Here is a 15,362-nt window from a genome sequence, read left to right as displayed (position 1 = left end):
ATAGCATAAAATGTCTTTGTCTTCTCATTGGTCGGTCAGTTTGTATGGCAGCTTTTTGATATTGTGGTCTGATCTCAATAATTTGATTATAATAATAATTATTAATTATTTAATTTAAGATATCTTTTCAAATTAAAAAGTTTTCCATACAAGGACTTTAGTTTTAATATATTTATACAGAGAAAATTAAAAAAAAATTATATTTTTCTTTAATTTTGAGCTTAAAGTTTTTATGAAATATTATATTATCTTTTTAAGTTTACCACATAGAATTTTAAATATTGGAATACCAAGCCACTTCTCCTAGAAAATAAATTCAGTATATTAATCAATGCTTATCTTTTGGTAATATATACAATATTTAAAGTCTTCTTAATCCATTTTATGTTCCCCGGAGATATGTAAGTACATTCTTCACAACACCCTTATAATCACACACTCTAGTAATTCTTTTTCTATCATCACCGAGAGCAATCTGTTGTACGTTGTCAGTCATTTCATTGTCAGCTTAGTTTTTCTGTTAATGTGGCTAAAAGTCCCAGATGATTTTGCAGCGGGACTCGAATAGACATGAAACAACTCTAACTGCATGTAAAAATACCACAAAATAATGCGCAAATACAAGTGCGTTAAGATCAAAGTACAAAAGCGCGGAGGAAGAAATTTACGAAGAGAGAAATAAAAGGTGGGCATTGAAAATAAACGAGAGAAGAGTTTATAAAAGGGTTTTTGTTGCATAGAAGACATTTTATTAACGGGCAATGACAATAAGAGCATTAGAAGAATGACTTTGGCAAAGAAATAGCGTTTTATTGTAAAGAAACTAAAAGTGTAAATAGAAGCCATTGTTAAGCTGAAGTCTGAAATCAGTTGTTATAGATTTTGTTTAACGTTGCTAGCTGTACTGTTGCTTTCACATATTTTATTTTTTATCGCACTAAATCTGGTTCAAAGTTTTATTTTCTTCTAAATCCTGATTACTTTATGAAAAATGCGCAGAATCCTTACAAGTCTTCCAGACGTGCGCTTTGCTCAAGTTCTAGGTTTGTACAAAGTGACGTTGGTAACTAGCGGAAGTGGTCGAATAAAAAACATTAAACAAAAAAATCTAGTAAACAGTAGTAAGTTCAATGAAAGGAAGAAACCCGCAGCGATCTTCTAACATTCGCACGATAAGAGGAGTTGAAGCGGCAAACATAAAGAGTTTCAATAAAATTATTTATAAATATATATACTTTTTAGGTTTTTAAATACTTTATACTTAATATTCTACATTTTATATACTTTTATTTGCACCCTCAATAAATTTGCATAGCTACCCAAGCAATTTTCAAAGTAACGCATGTGTACCGCTGCTCGTGCTTAGCTTCATATCTTAGCTTGTTGTTACATAATGCCAAAAAAAGTAAAATTAAAACAAAAAAAAGTTACAAGTTGTCCAATTTCCTGTACAGTTTCTTAGCTGACAACACTTCACCGTTCGCGCCACCCACAACAAGCGCTGCGCACATTTCGGGGCCAAATTGCGTCGTCAGTCAAATTGTTTACACTCTGCTTAGCTGTAAGCGCTTTTGTTTAAGTTTTAGTTGCTATAATCCATAACCGTCGGGAGCCATTGCCATTGCTGTCAACAATGCATCAGCAAATGTTTACCACTTGCCACAACGCTGCCAGCAGAGTACATAAAACAAGTGCACACCACTGAACAAACTGTTCCTCGTACGCACTGGTGTACCAACACAGCCACTGCCAAGGCAACACCTGCCGCCAACAGCTGCGAACTTCTGGCGCGAAGAGCAGAAGATAGTGCATATTTGGTACATGAGCGTAAAAATTACTTTCTGAACTGCACTTTAGTTGCACTTTTGTTGCGTTGCTTTACACTTCACGCTTGTTTGCGCGTACACTCGTTGCATAAATGTAAATTTGCTGCGAAAACTTTGCGCTGAGCTGCCAAGCGCTTTCGCTGGCACTGTACGCCATATCTTCAGCGCTTGGTTTGAGATGTGTGCGCGAGACACACTGTGGTCAGCTGGCTACAACGTGGCGCTTGGCAGTTTGTGTGCATTTTTCCCTGTGCGCAGCTGAGCGTTGCGACGTTTAATTAAACTTTACTGCTTGTAATGCGACGTACACTGCTTGCGTTTGCTTTTACTACTCACGCATACTTAAGTTTCGCTAACATTTTTTGCCAACTAACGCAACGCGCAATGTAATGTAACTCTTTTAATTCCCTCGGCGCTCGCACTTTCCGGTTTGACAGCACTTTGTTGCGTGCCTTTTCGACTTTCTGACTGTGCGCAGCTTTCGTTCGGCTAAATTACCTGCACTGCAAAGTTGTTTTTATGCTCCTAGCCAGCGCTAGCCAGTGGTTCTAGCTGTAGTTCAATGAGTTTTTAACTAAATGTCACAGCGTTAGTCAGCAGGTTACGAGCGCAGTGAATGAAACTGTCCTAAAAGAGTTGCTTGACTTTGCTTTAACTGCAACATACTCGTAAATAGGCAAATATATCGTGCTGGAAATGGTGAAACTCATGCGTATTTATTTCTAAGTTATTCTTTTCTTAACAAAGTAAGCTACTTCATATGGTGAAGTGCTAGAAATATTAGCTTTATTTTTAGAGTTGCGGTTTCCTTAGGTGAAGGTACAGAGATTTTACTGCGAAATTAATTTTTTTTTGTATAAAAATTTTTATAGTAGCACCCTTAAAAAATTTTTAATTAAAGCCACGAAAAAGTTAGCACTTTTCAATTTCATTAATTAAAGTAAACAATTTTTATTCACGGATAATATTATTACAACCTTGTGATCCTCAATATCGAATTAGATGTGCTTGAGTTATATTTGGTGTAACTAACATGACTTTGATTTATTTGCATATAAATGTTGGTTATTAATACATAAGCTAACGTTTCCGTTATTATTTTCGAAGTTTTTAAAAAATAAATTGTCTTACTGCTTTGATTTTTCCATTCCATTTCCAAAAATTAAAGAATTTCGAAATGTGTATAATTTTTATGAAAGTCCGTTCTAAATTTTGTTAGTTTCTTCGGTTGCTACAGACAAGGTAAGCACGGAAAGAAAGATATAAGTAATAATTTCTAATAATGAATGACAGTAAGACCTAAATACATATGTATAATGAGATTTCTTTAATATTAATATTAAAATTAAATAAAGTGGCAACGTCGTTCCAAGTTACAATTAAATCGAAATCACCGAATATATTAGTTAATAAATTAAAAAATTTGTTGCAACCCTCTTTCACTACTAAAATGAATCGAACATTTTTTAACATGACTGTAAGTGTGAAAAGGTTTCTCTTTAATATTATTAAATGTATTAATTTTAATATAAATTCAGTGAAACATACTATTTGGTATCGATTTCAAACAAGCAGGTAGGCGATGTGACAAAGAAGCTTTCACTTTTTTAGCGAAAACTATTTTTGCAGCTCAATTTCTCAAAAACCGGAATAGAATTTTTGAAATACACTTCATTAGGCCTATCTTAGGTTAGTATTAACTTGTCGCTAATCCAATTAACACCTAAGATGAAAGTTTAAAACAGCATTGTCATGACTTAATGCTGTTTTATTAAGAAATAGCAAATTGTGAAGAAAAAAGTGTTAAGATTTAAATTTTCCATCGAATTTCAGAAATTCTACTGACCGTTATAGAACTTCATCAATTTTTTTAAATATTCATAAATTCCATTATGTGTAATCAGTACACGAATTTTAAAGTACTTGCGCAAGCATTTGTAAAAACCAAAAAAAAAATAAAAAATACGTTGCAAGTATGGTATCTCACAAGGACACTAAAGAAAGCAGTAAAAATAAATAACATACGCAAAATAAATTTAACTTTTGTCATGTACCGCTCATTGAACAACCACAATAACTGATTTTGTTGCATTCATGAGGCAACTTAAAATATCTTGCAAAGATTTGTTGCTATAATTTCAACAAAGATAAGCAAACGTGCGCAGCCTTTCAATGTCAATGCTGGTAAGCGACAAACAGAAATTCAATAGCAATCGAATACGCTTGCCAATCAATGCTGCCGCTAACAATGCCAATACTCAAGTGCTGCCACAGTTGGCGCATGCAAACTTGCAGCTAAGCCAGCAATTTTCAGCGGCAGTTGTGGCATGCGGTATTGCATGGAATTGCAGGCAATATGCGGCAAGTATTTTTGGTTTCTCTTTTGTGTTAGAAATATGTGGCACAAACAATGGAACCGAGCCGAAAAGGCAATATGCATGAATAGTCATGTGTATGGATGTGTGCACTGCAAGCGCTTGTAAAAACGGCACATAGCAAACTAGCAACTACAATATATATACAAACATGTATTATGTGTGTTTGTTATAAGCAACTAAAAACCCTCTACGTGGCAGCGTCATGAAAACTCTTGTGGCAGCGTTGATTGCACAGCTCACGTCTTGTGTCAAGCACTTCGTGTGCTGTTAGTTGCTCTACTGCTGGTGGTTAGTTGCAAATGCATTGTGGCATATTCGCTGCAATCGCAATGATTCGTAACGATTCTAGTAAATGTGTGCCAGTGGCAATCAATGTTAGTTGTAATGTTGTTGATTTGTTTTTCGCATATTCGCTCGCTTTCGGTGAATTTCAAGTGTGTTTCACTGATGCGTTCGATTGGTTTTCGATTGCAGCGTAATTTGTGCGAAACCATTTAATATCATTATATTGCTCTAACATTTAGTTTAATGGACCTATGAGTGGTATTTTAGAGTTGTAATGTATTTGGGATAGTGGTGTTTATTAGAAATTGAATTGCAATTATACTAAAAAAAGCTTAGAGAAAGCTTCAAGGTTTGGTTAAGCTCTAAAGCTTAATAAAAGCTCTATATTATTTAATTTTACCAAATTTTGCTAAGGTTTTATTTCGATAAATATTTTTATACATTTTGAATTCGAGCTCTCCGGATATATACATTTTTATTTTATGGCTACCGAAAGCTAAACAAACTTTTTTCTACATTTTTTGAAAAATTTCTTATATGTATATATGTACAACAAAAAGCTAAATATGCATGTTAACTAATCATAATTTCGGCTTGACATAGGCGAACTCAGTTCCAAAACCAAAATTGTTTCATAAAATCAACGAAATATTGTCAAATTCTGTGCAGTCTGGTATATATAATAATATAGAAGCAGGTTCGATGAGAATTGCTTGCGCAGTTGGAACAAGAAGACTTAAGGTACTATATATTATGGTTAATCTGAAATATCATCTTAATGTCTAACTAAACTAAGAACCTCTGTCTAAACCTCTGTCTAAACCTCATGTTTTGACCTCTTAAAAACAGTTAGAATTTGTATGAGGTTTGCACCGCGACCTAGGGTCTATTGAGCCCTCTCTTGAAAATTTGTTACAATAAATCGTCTGAAATAGTTGGGCTAAACAATATTTACAAAGATTTTTTGGTAGTTCAAATATCTCAGCAATTTGAATGAAATATTTAAAATCATAATTTGATTACGATTTATTATAAGGCGCTAAAAAAATGAAATTGTAATGCAAAATGAAAAAATCTCATAGAAATAAAGCTGTTACATAGATTTTTGCGAACTTTTTGATTGATAGCTATTTATGACAAATTTATATGTTTGCCAAAAAAAGTGTTATTTTGCAAACACTGAAATAAAAAACTGAATAAATATTCGCATAAATTTTGACCATATTTTCATTGCAAAACAAAAAGCGCCATAAAACTCGCCAACAATGCGATTGTGTATGCAATGCTTTTATTTTACTGTAAACGAAGTCATAACGAATAGTAAAATAACGGTCAATTGAAAAGTAATTTATGCAAATTTTCTGCAAAAATACCAAATTATTTACGATTTTGACCAGCTGCCGCGCTTTACATGCACGCGAGCTCACGAAATTGTAAGCGAGGTTTTCATTGTTGTCATGGTGCAATATAAAAAAAACCTCTTTGTCGATTGAAAATCACTGCAAATAGTGTGGTGAAAATTGGTGGCATTTATTATGTGGCAAAAACGGTGACAATTAAAATTGCACTGCAAATTGCTCGCAAACGCAAATACAAATTTGTGGCACGTTATGTAACCAACACATACGCTAGAACAAATTCAATTTAGTTCATTCGTGCGCAGCATTTTAATTTATTGCATAATTTGTAGCGCACAAACTAACTTGTAATTTTATTTATTTTAATTCATGTTTACATTGATTATATATTTCTGATGAAATTCGTGTGTTTCGGTGATGAAATGATGTGATTGATGAATTTTTAAATATAAAAACTTTGACATTTGAGGGGACAAGTTTGCTGCGCATTCGTATACTCTTTAAATGGCAGAAAAGCATATAAATTTAAATTTCAGATCATAATAAAGCTTCTTTGAGATCGGTGTAACACCTATCAGTAGCTTCAAATAGATTTTAGTTGTTAGTATGATATACTTTTTTTTAATTATTTTGCATCTTTTATACGCTTGATGTATTTAAATATTATTTTAAGTTATTCATGTTCGATTATTAACAATAATATTGAGAAAAAATAAATAACCACGTTTATCACAGCTGAGCCAAGTATTGCAAAAACAAATGTAAATTTTAATAATATTTTGAAAATTTTTGAAATTTGAAAAGTCGAATATTTGAATTGTTTGGTTTTTTATGCATATATATACTTATATATATATATTTATATACGTGAAAAGTAACAATTTGAAAAGGCATTATATTTATAGCTGTTGAGTAAATTTTTATTGTGGTTAGTTAGAGAAATATTAGAATTATTCAAATAAGTGGTATCAATTGAGCTGAATTTTCTATTAATAGTTATTGTAGCGCAAGTGCGGATGATTTGTTATTTTCGTGGCATCTTTTAGGCTTTCAAAATATTTGTGATAGTTTTAAAGTAATTGAAGCTCTGATCGGAGAAATGTCTTATTTAATAAACGCATAAATTTTACAAAAGTCTAAGCACCGATTATTATTGATAACAAATATATTCAAATATGAAAATGATAATATTTAAATATCTTCATATATTTAATTGAAAGTCAAGTCAAATAAGCAAAAACCTGTTCAGTGTCTAGTTTTACTACGTATTTTTTTAAGTATATTTACTATATTTATAAAAAAAACCGATTTAAATTAAAAAACAAAAAAATAATTTTAGTTAAATATTAAGATTTAATATGACATATTTGTTCTCTAATATTATATATTCATAATAAACTGACAAGAGACTAATATCTCGCTGATTTTCGTGCCATAATTTAGGTGTTTCGACAGATATTTAATTTTTATTCGTTTTGATATAATTAACTGTATGAAAACTTTTAATGTTGTTGCATACATTTCAAAAAAAAAAAACTTTTTCAATTGTACGAGTGTATGACATAAAAATTGGGAGGTTAAAGCCCACAGTCATAAAAGGCGTATATATGATGAAGTGCCAAAAATTATGCAAATATATTTTTGCTACACTTTTCATTAGCCTTTTTTAAAATTTTGAATTCACCAAGATTTATTATTTCAAACACCAAGTCTCCCCAGTCCCTGAATGTTAATAATTGCTTTTGTCGCTTTGTGCTAAAGCAGAAATTCCCATGTTATATATGCACAAATAAATGCCTGAATGAATATTGCAAAGAGCTACTTTATCAGCGTCTATCACTTTGTGTGTACTCGAATTATTAACATTAGAGCGTTTTCGGGTTATGTTCTATTATTCATGTGCTCATGTGACATGTGCGGCCGCTGTTAAATAGCAAGAATATTCTTTTCAGCATTTTGGCTGCCGCAAGAGCATGCATAAATTAGATACCAAGCTTTTCGGCACACACATCTATAAATTATAAGCGTGTATGTGTGTCTGTTAACGGCATATGTAACCGGCAACAAATTCAATGATTTTATCGTCTCTTCACGTGTTTTGTTGCTAGTAAAGCACACATTTTTAGGTGTATGTATGCCTAAACACAGCCAAAAACAAAACACGTGCAAATGTGTACGTATGTATATATGTGTGGCTAAAAGTTTTGTGCGCTGCATAAATTATTTAAGTGGCACAAGGCTAGAAACATAGAAAACAACAAAGACACACGAAAAATATGTTTCAGCGCTGCAAGCGACATTGACGACGGCCATTGTGGTCGCAGCTGGCTGGAATTTCGGAAGCGCTAAATTTTTGGCAACTTACCAAAATTTTATGACCAAGCAACGCACTAACACATTGACACAAATTCAGCATTTAGTGTTGAGCGGCAGAGGTGGGCAATTATATACGCGCATTTTTCTCTAACTCGTTATATGTATGTTATATAAGGCAAAATTTAAGGCAAATTTTGGAGTTTGTGCAACAAAAATTAGTGTTTTAGCAAGTTTTGCTATGTTAAGCGCCTAAAGCTGTGCTGCATTATAAAAGCATTTTATAGACAAAAAAATTAGAAATATAAAATAATTTTTGTTTTCTCACTCTTTTTTTCAATTTTTGTTTTTGCAATGCCTTTACTTATTTGCGCCAACTTTTCGAAAGCTTTATTGCTGGCTTTACTTAGTAGTTGCTTTTCTTCTTTTTCCCCTACATCTGTGTGCATTTAGTTTTGTGAATAGACTCGAAAAGAGGTCCGCAAATAAAGCAAATATTCTATGCACAACAATAATATGAGCTGAGCAGAAACAATAAATAAGCAGCACAAAAGTTTAAGCTCTGCTGGCGCCAAAGACTTTGGGGAGCTAAACTTTTGCACGAACCTTGAACCTTTGCTATTGCGTTTTTGTCTTAACGACACAGAGCGCCAAGTTGCCACGTCCTGCTTTTCAAGAAGCATGCCAACATGCAGAAAACACACACAAGCACAATTTTTCATACACACATAAATATATATTTATATATACATACATATGCTGGTTTAATGCGCTGCGTTGATTGTCAGGCGCAAATTTGTGCCAAGAAAAAATCAATAATGTGAAAAAAACGTGCTCGAAATGAGCGCAAACGGTCACATGGTAGCGGCGCTGCTTGTTTACTTGTGAGTCTGCTTTGCACGCTTTGTGTAGCAATGTAAAAACATATAATATTTTTTACTATTTTATGCGCTAGTAAGTAACACAGTTGCTGGCTACTTGGTACATGGTTGGCGCTAAGCAATAAATTGTTATGAAATATTAAGTTACGCACGAGAAATTGTGTTTTTGCATTTGCAATGCGCCTAAAGGTATGCTTCGTAATTGAGTGGTAGCAATGTAATTTCGCACAAGTTTCTGTTTGCACGCCATTTACCTGGCCTACTTTTAGGCTGCTTCAAGAAGTGGCAAATTTGTTTTTTTTTACTTTAAAAATACACTTAAGTTTAGCACTTACATCTCGTTTTTTTGTAGTTATAGTTGTTTGTTGCGTCGTCGATATATTAGAGTGAGTGTGGCGTTGTTTTCAGGCGGCGTATAGATATGTATTTAGTAATAGGCGCAGTAAAGTTTAAAGAAAAATTTTGAAATTGAAGTTGAGTAGTGTTTCAGTTGTAGATAGTGGCCAAATGAATATGCAATAATTGTTGACAGTGTGAAGTAATAGTGGGAAATTGAGTTTGTAAAAAGTTAAAGAAAAAAGTAGGCAGCTATGTAATTTAAGAAAAGTTTTGAGGAGAAAATTTTATATTTTTTAGAGTCTGAAGTCTTTTATGAAATATGCTGCTTTGATATGTAATAAATATCTGTGTGTCTGGGCTAAATAACATTTGAAAAATATATCTACAGACATTTTTCTCGTTTAGGTACACCTAATTTTGATTCATTCTGTAAATAAAAGAGTTTGCTAAATTTTGAATAGCTTATGTTTGCAGATCGGATTTCAAAACTTTTTTGCGTGACTTCAAGAAGCTATGAAAACTTTAGAAACTTCGTAAACTGTTAAAAACTCGCTTCATTTCCTCCTCACTTTCATTTCAACAAAATCTGATGCTCGATCTACAAAAAAAAAAAAAAAAACGCTACCTCAGTCCACACAGCACTTCGAAAGTCTTGACCAAAGTGCACTAATATTTCACTTCAACACTGAAAAACATTGTTACAAAAAAACCGAAAAATATTTTCCAAATCATACCAATGAAATTCATGATTCCTTGGCGCTTTCACTAAATACTATCTCGTTGTTGAGCCCGTTTTGTATGTGTGTGTTGAATGCGTTACGCTGTGCCGCCTTGCGTTTCGCTTCACCAAATCTACTTATAGGCGCACACAATTACGCTTTGCACTATTGCTTCACTGCAATGCAATGTTATATGTTGTGCTATGCTATGCAGCCGTCTACCCGTCTGACTGTCCGTCACTAAGGCCACTGAATTTGGTCGTCGTCGTTATGGCTTGCACAGCGACTGTCACGCCTCACAGCCTTCAGCCGAAATCGTTGTCGTTGTCGTCGCGTTCTTCTTCGTCGTTACATTCGGCCACTCCGATGTTGTTGCGTTGTTTGTCAAACACTGTGTCACTATTTTTTCGTAGTATTGTTGTAGTATTAGTTTGACTGTTACTGCTTGTACGGTTTGTGTTAGTGATGTTGGTGTTGGCAACTAGTGCTGCCACCAGGTACAACTTGGACTGACGCACTTTGTGCACTGAACTGACGACGGCCATGGCACTGGCTGTCAACTGGCGACCCAGAAGATTGCCCAACGACTGCAGTGACTGGTTTTTGAAGTCGCATCTACGAAGCATCGCAGGAAAGTTGCTGCTGCTGCTGCTGCTGTTTTTGAACGGCCGAAGCGGCATGCTGACGCGAGGGTTGCTGTGCGTTCGTAGTGGTGAGCGGCGGTGAGCGGTAACGACGCGCTGGCGTTGGAGTGTGCTCACCGCCGAGCGAACGTCAAGCTGCCGAAGTGTTTTGTCGAGTGATTTGCCGAGCTCATCGCTGATTGACTAACTGATTTGCTGACCGAGCGACCGACTTAGCGTTATAATTCAAATTTAAGTTGGCAAACAACTTGGCGAGGCTTATTTCCTGGAAAGGTTGAGTCGATTGATGGGAAGCAACTTAAATTCGATTACTACACTGGAGTGCCGTCTGAAGTTATTTTATGTATTATACCTTTAGGCGCTATTGTAATTTATTTAGCTAACGCGCACTTCATAAATGTGGTATACTTTGGGGCGCCTGTTGTGCATTGTACTGGTTGCGTTAAACTTCAAACTTCAACTGTTCATTGTCTGTAGTGTGCGCTATGATTTTGGGCGCCCTTCGACTTCGCACGCTTATATCGCAAGCCCGATTACGAAGTTAAGTTCTTGCTGCTGCTATCGGAGTCTGTGTTAAAGCACAGCATCGCCGCGCTAAGATGGAGTCGTGTGATGTGGGTGCCAACGCTGCTGCGAGTTGTCGGTGGAGGTGTTACGTGTCCGAAAACCGTGGAAAGCAGCAAGCGCTATATTGTCTGTCGAAACGAGTGATAACGGCGCGATGCTCATGAAAAGCATTCATACAGGGGTTAAAATTGAAGGCAGAGGGCGTTAAGCAATGCGTATTAAATGCTGCAAGAGAGAGACGGTGGGGCATGTACTTTACGGTGAGAGTTGCGCAGTTGATCATCTACGCTATTGTGGGTGGTAAAGTATTTACATATGCCGGCGAGAGCGAGAGAGAAGGAGCGCGTGTTCTCTTTACATGCGCTCTGCCCGACGAGAGTGTGCGCATTCGCTCGCTGCATGGGAGCACACAAAATAGAGAGAGCGCTTGTTAAATCTTTGGTGGAGGTAGGTGTATCTTTGACTCGGTTGGCTCGTAATGGTCACATGTCCTAACGCTTACTTTGTAAGCAGTGTTGCAGTTGTTTGTGTGTTTTTATCGAAAGCATAGCACATCGTGAAAACGGAAATGTGTTCGATGTGCGTAAGAGGGATGGCTGTAGAACACCGACATTCACAATCAAAATTGAAGTGCGTCGCTGCCAGCGCCAACGTCTGCTGCTACAGTACCATCAGCTTGTGTGCTCAACTTCGGCACGCTCTCAGACCGTTCTCCTATCGCCATGCTAATAGCCTTCGAGTGAGTTTGGATCGCTTTTATCGCACACGTGATAGCAACAATTTCAGTCATATGGTGTAAATTGAGTATGTTTTTAGGCGCAAACGCCATGCGGTGTTAACTCAGGGCAAATGTGTTTAAGGTGAAGTGTTAGTAAACTACTCGAGATATGCGTGAGTGGAAAATTCATTCTTGTGAACCTGAGTGGTTTGAATTTGTTTGTGTACAGAGTGAATGAGTGACAGGTTTAATCAAGTGAATAAGTAATGAGTCCTTACTCAAAAGTCCTAAACTCGATTATTTCAAGATAAGATTTTAAACTTTATTATAAAGTTTATAAAGTAAAGTATACTTTTTGGAAATGTTAAATAAATAGGTAGTAGATTTGCATAATAATACTATTGGTAAAAAATATAATAATTTTTTTTGAAATAAAAGTAGCAAGTATTTTATAAAAAATATTTCTGGAAAATTAGGGACATTAAATTTTCTAATACGACATTTTTGTTTGATAAAATCGCAGCGTTATAGCTTAGTACAATAAAATTATTAGTGTTATCAATTCCTCTGTGTAGAAAAATGTCTGCAGTGTGTAGTTTTTGCGATCAAACCTCTTCATAAGTAAACCTTATTTTTTCTTCGAATCTTCGAACTCTTTATTGTATCAGTAGTGTTAGCTGCATCGAAAAATATCATACACTGAGATTAAAAGAAATTATGTAACATACCTATAGTTTTACTATTTCGGTAACTTATATTAAACAAAATAATAATAAATTTAATGGCGAGAATTTCGATTTTGGAGGCTAACTTTGAAAAACAGAGAAATTTATTTTTGCTTTTTTGCTGGGAGAAATAAATTCATATCAGCTTGAAAATATTCTTGCATGTACTAAAATCAAAAGCTTTTTTATTCTCAATTCGGTTTTATAAAAATATTTTCCAATAAATAACTGATGCGTTCATTTCGGTTAAATTATTCGTATAGCTTCAAAAGAGATGTATTCGAAATTGATTTTCTGGAATTATACATCAATCACAAAAATTGTTGGTGATGTCATGTGTTGTCTTTCTAGCCAATAAGATGTTATAAAATTAGGAATAACTGAAAGTAGTTCAGAAATTTGACGAGCGAGCAGATTTTATTACGTTTCGCAAAAAGTATAAATTATACAAACACAGTCAAAATAGAAAAATTTTACAACTAAATTATGCGAATACGTTGAACTATTTACTATTATGCATTGAAAATTACTCATGCCAGTCTGATTAGAAATACCTGAATGCTAGAAAGTCAGTCAGTCAACAACACCCACGCACCCAAACACTCATACATACATGAATAAGAATGTTAAGCAAGCAAGCGCCAAGCAATGCCCATTGGACTTTGCAATTACTACTCACTATAATCCAAAGAAGCATGGACATTAACACATACACTTCTACGTATTTGTGGCGTGTCATGCTGATGATGAGGTTACTTAATTCCTAAACACTTCACAACTTTTATTCCGTCACTCTAATGCGACTTCCGCCGAAGATCAGCAATTCTTCACACTCTAGATGATTGCGCTAGTTGAACCCACGACTTAAGTTTTTTTCTGCCTTATTTTTCTTACTGCTGTCGTACTATCTATATGAGCAGCCCGCAGAAATAATCCTTTCTTAGCATAAGAACTAGAAAAAATGCTTAATATTTCTGTACAACGGACGCAAATTCCTTGGCGTGGAAGACAATCAGGCGAAAATATGTTAAGAAAATGCGAACAATTATCTGTAGGCCTTTTGCCTTTTTTGTAGTTTAGTGCCTAGCTATAAGCCGCTTCGCCTCGGCTAAGCTGCTGCCAACGCCAAGAGCAACGTGTTGTCCTTTTATTACCACTATGACTTACAAACACAACAACAACGACTAAATATGCATTAGTATGTCATTATAATGTATGCCGAAGTCAGTGATGGCAATTTGACGGAGGTAGGGGGGATGAATTCGGCAAATTTCAATAACTAAAGTGTGTAGCGGCTTACCATAGCTTATGCATACATACATACACAACTATAGTTTATGCTTTAGTAATTAAAATTTGAAAGCAAAAATGCGGGATTATTGCTGAGTAACAATATCTAAGCTTGAACCAATGCTCTGGGGGAAATGGGTGGAAGTATTATATGAAGGTTTTGGTGCGACAGCAGTTAGCCAAAAAGAGTTGAATTGCAAATATTATAATTTATTAAATTTTTTCTGCTAAGCTTTAGTTTTTTTTTTTGTTAGTAAAAGGCATAATTCGTAATCTATGTTCTGACTTTTTACAGCACTTTATTTTCTTTTTTTTTCTATTGGTATAAGTATGGAGTACTGTGTCTTTGTACAGGTTATGACTGGGGTGGGCAAGAGCATAATACTAATCAAGCAGCAGATATTTATAATTTATTAAATTTAGCTATAAATATCCACTGAGTTAGTTATCTGTGATATTTGCAGACCACAGTCTGTTATTATAGAGGTCAATATCTTAATTTTTTTTAATATTGGCAAATTATTCAACTTATTTCCCAGATCTTTCAGTGAAATTTATTATTGAGAATAGCTGATACATATCTGTACATTTGTAGAGCAGGTACCCTTTTTTATGATAATTTCCGCTTTCTTTTTTCAGGTTTTAAGGCTGATTTTTAGGACAACTCCGCAAAGATCTAAGCCTCAGCATTTCAGTTAACTATGACACCGAAGTAAAGTGCCATTAAACCACCAGACAATTCTTTTAAATCTAAATTTTTTTTCGCTGAAAAGACAGTAAGTGTAGTAGCGAAGAGACAAATCTTCTGAGTTATTAATTTTTTAGAATAAAAAAATCATAAAACATTTCAAACGGCCATACAAAAAAATAAGTTCAAGACTACGCCTCGAAGATATCAGTGTATATTTTGTGTACCCGACTAAAACAGGTGAGTCAATAACTTCATTCTCTTGAACTAGCTCAAATCGATTTCATATAAATTTGGCTGTCACTTAATCAGAAGCTAGTATTCATTTGGCAATCAGAATATCTGACATTTAAGGTAATGCTCAACTTTTAAAATATATATGTATGCATATACATATCCAGATTTAGAAGCATCGGCATACAAAATATTCTTTTATATGAGAAATATGTGTTTAGCACTGAAGTATGACAATGGATAAGAGCATTGCTCATTTGCCTTTTCTTCACCCTCATATAAGCAATCAGCAATAATTTCGCATTCTTCGCGATTCTTTTTTCATCATGGAATTTAGCGCACTTAGCGGCGCCGCACGTGTGTCATAATTTCAATTTTAATTCGTATTAAATTGCCG

The 15,362-nt window shown here is 34.7% G+C and overlaps 1 protein-coding gene across 15 annotated transcripts in view; it reads right to left on the bottom strand.

The window, feature by feature from the left end:
* The window catches only part of cpx (synaptic transmission protein complexin), a 316,297-nt gene that overhangs the window by 53,907 nt on the left and 247,028 nt on the right, over nt 1-15,362 (bottom strand). Inside the window, exon 1 of one of the 15 annotated variants that reach the window (XM_036368059.2) lies at nt 10,115-10,680. The exons of 13 other annotated variants lie outside the window; for them this stretch is intronic. In XM_036368059.2, the coding sequence (XP_036223952.1) occupies nt 10,115-10,127 (13 nt within the window). In that variant the 5' untranslated portion in view covers nt 10,128-10,680. Of the gene's footprint in view, nt 1-10,114; nt 10,681-15,362 lie in introns of those variants that run through there. One more of the 15 variants, XM_036368062.2, reaches the window with a different exon arrangement.

Source organism: Bactrocera oleae, chromosome 2 (genome assembly GCF_042242935.1).
Source record: "Bactrocera oleae isolate idBacOlea1 chromosome 2, idBacOlea1, whole genome shotgun sequence".
NCBI classification, from domain to species: Eukaryota; Metazoa; Arthropoda; class Insecta; order Diptera; family Tephritidae; genus Bactrocera; species Bactrocera oleae.
The sequence above is the reverse complement of the archived record's forward strand: the minus strand, read 5'-3'. Positions and strand labels throughout refer to the sequence as shown.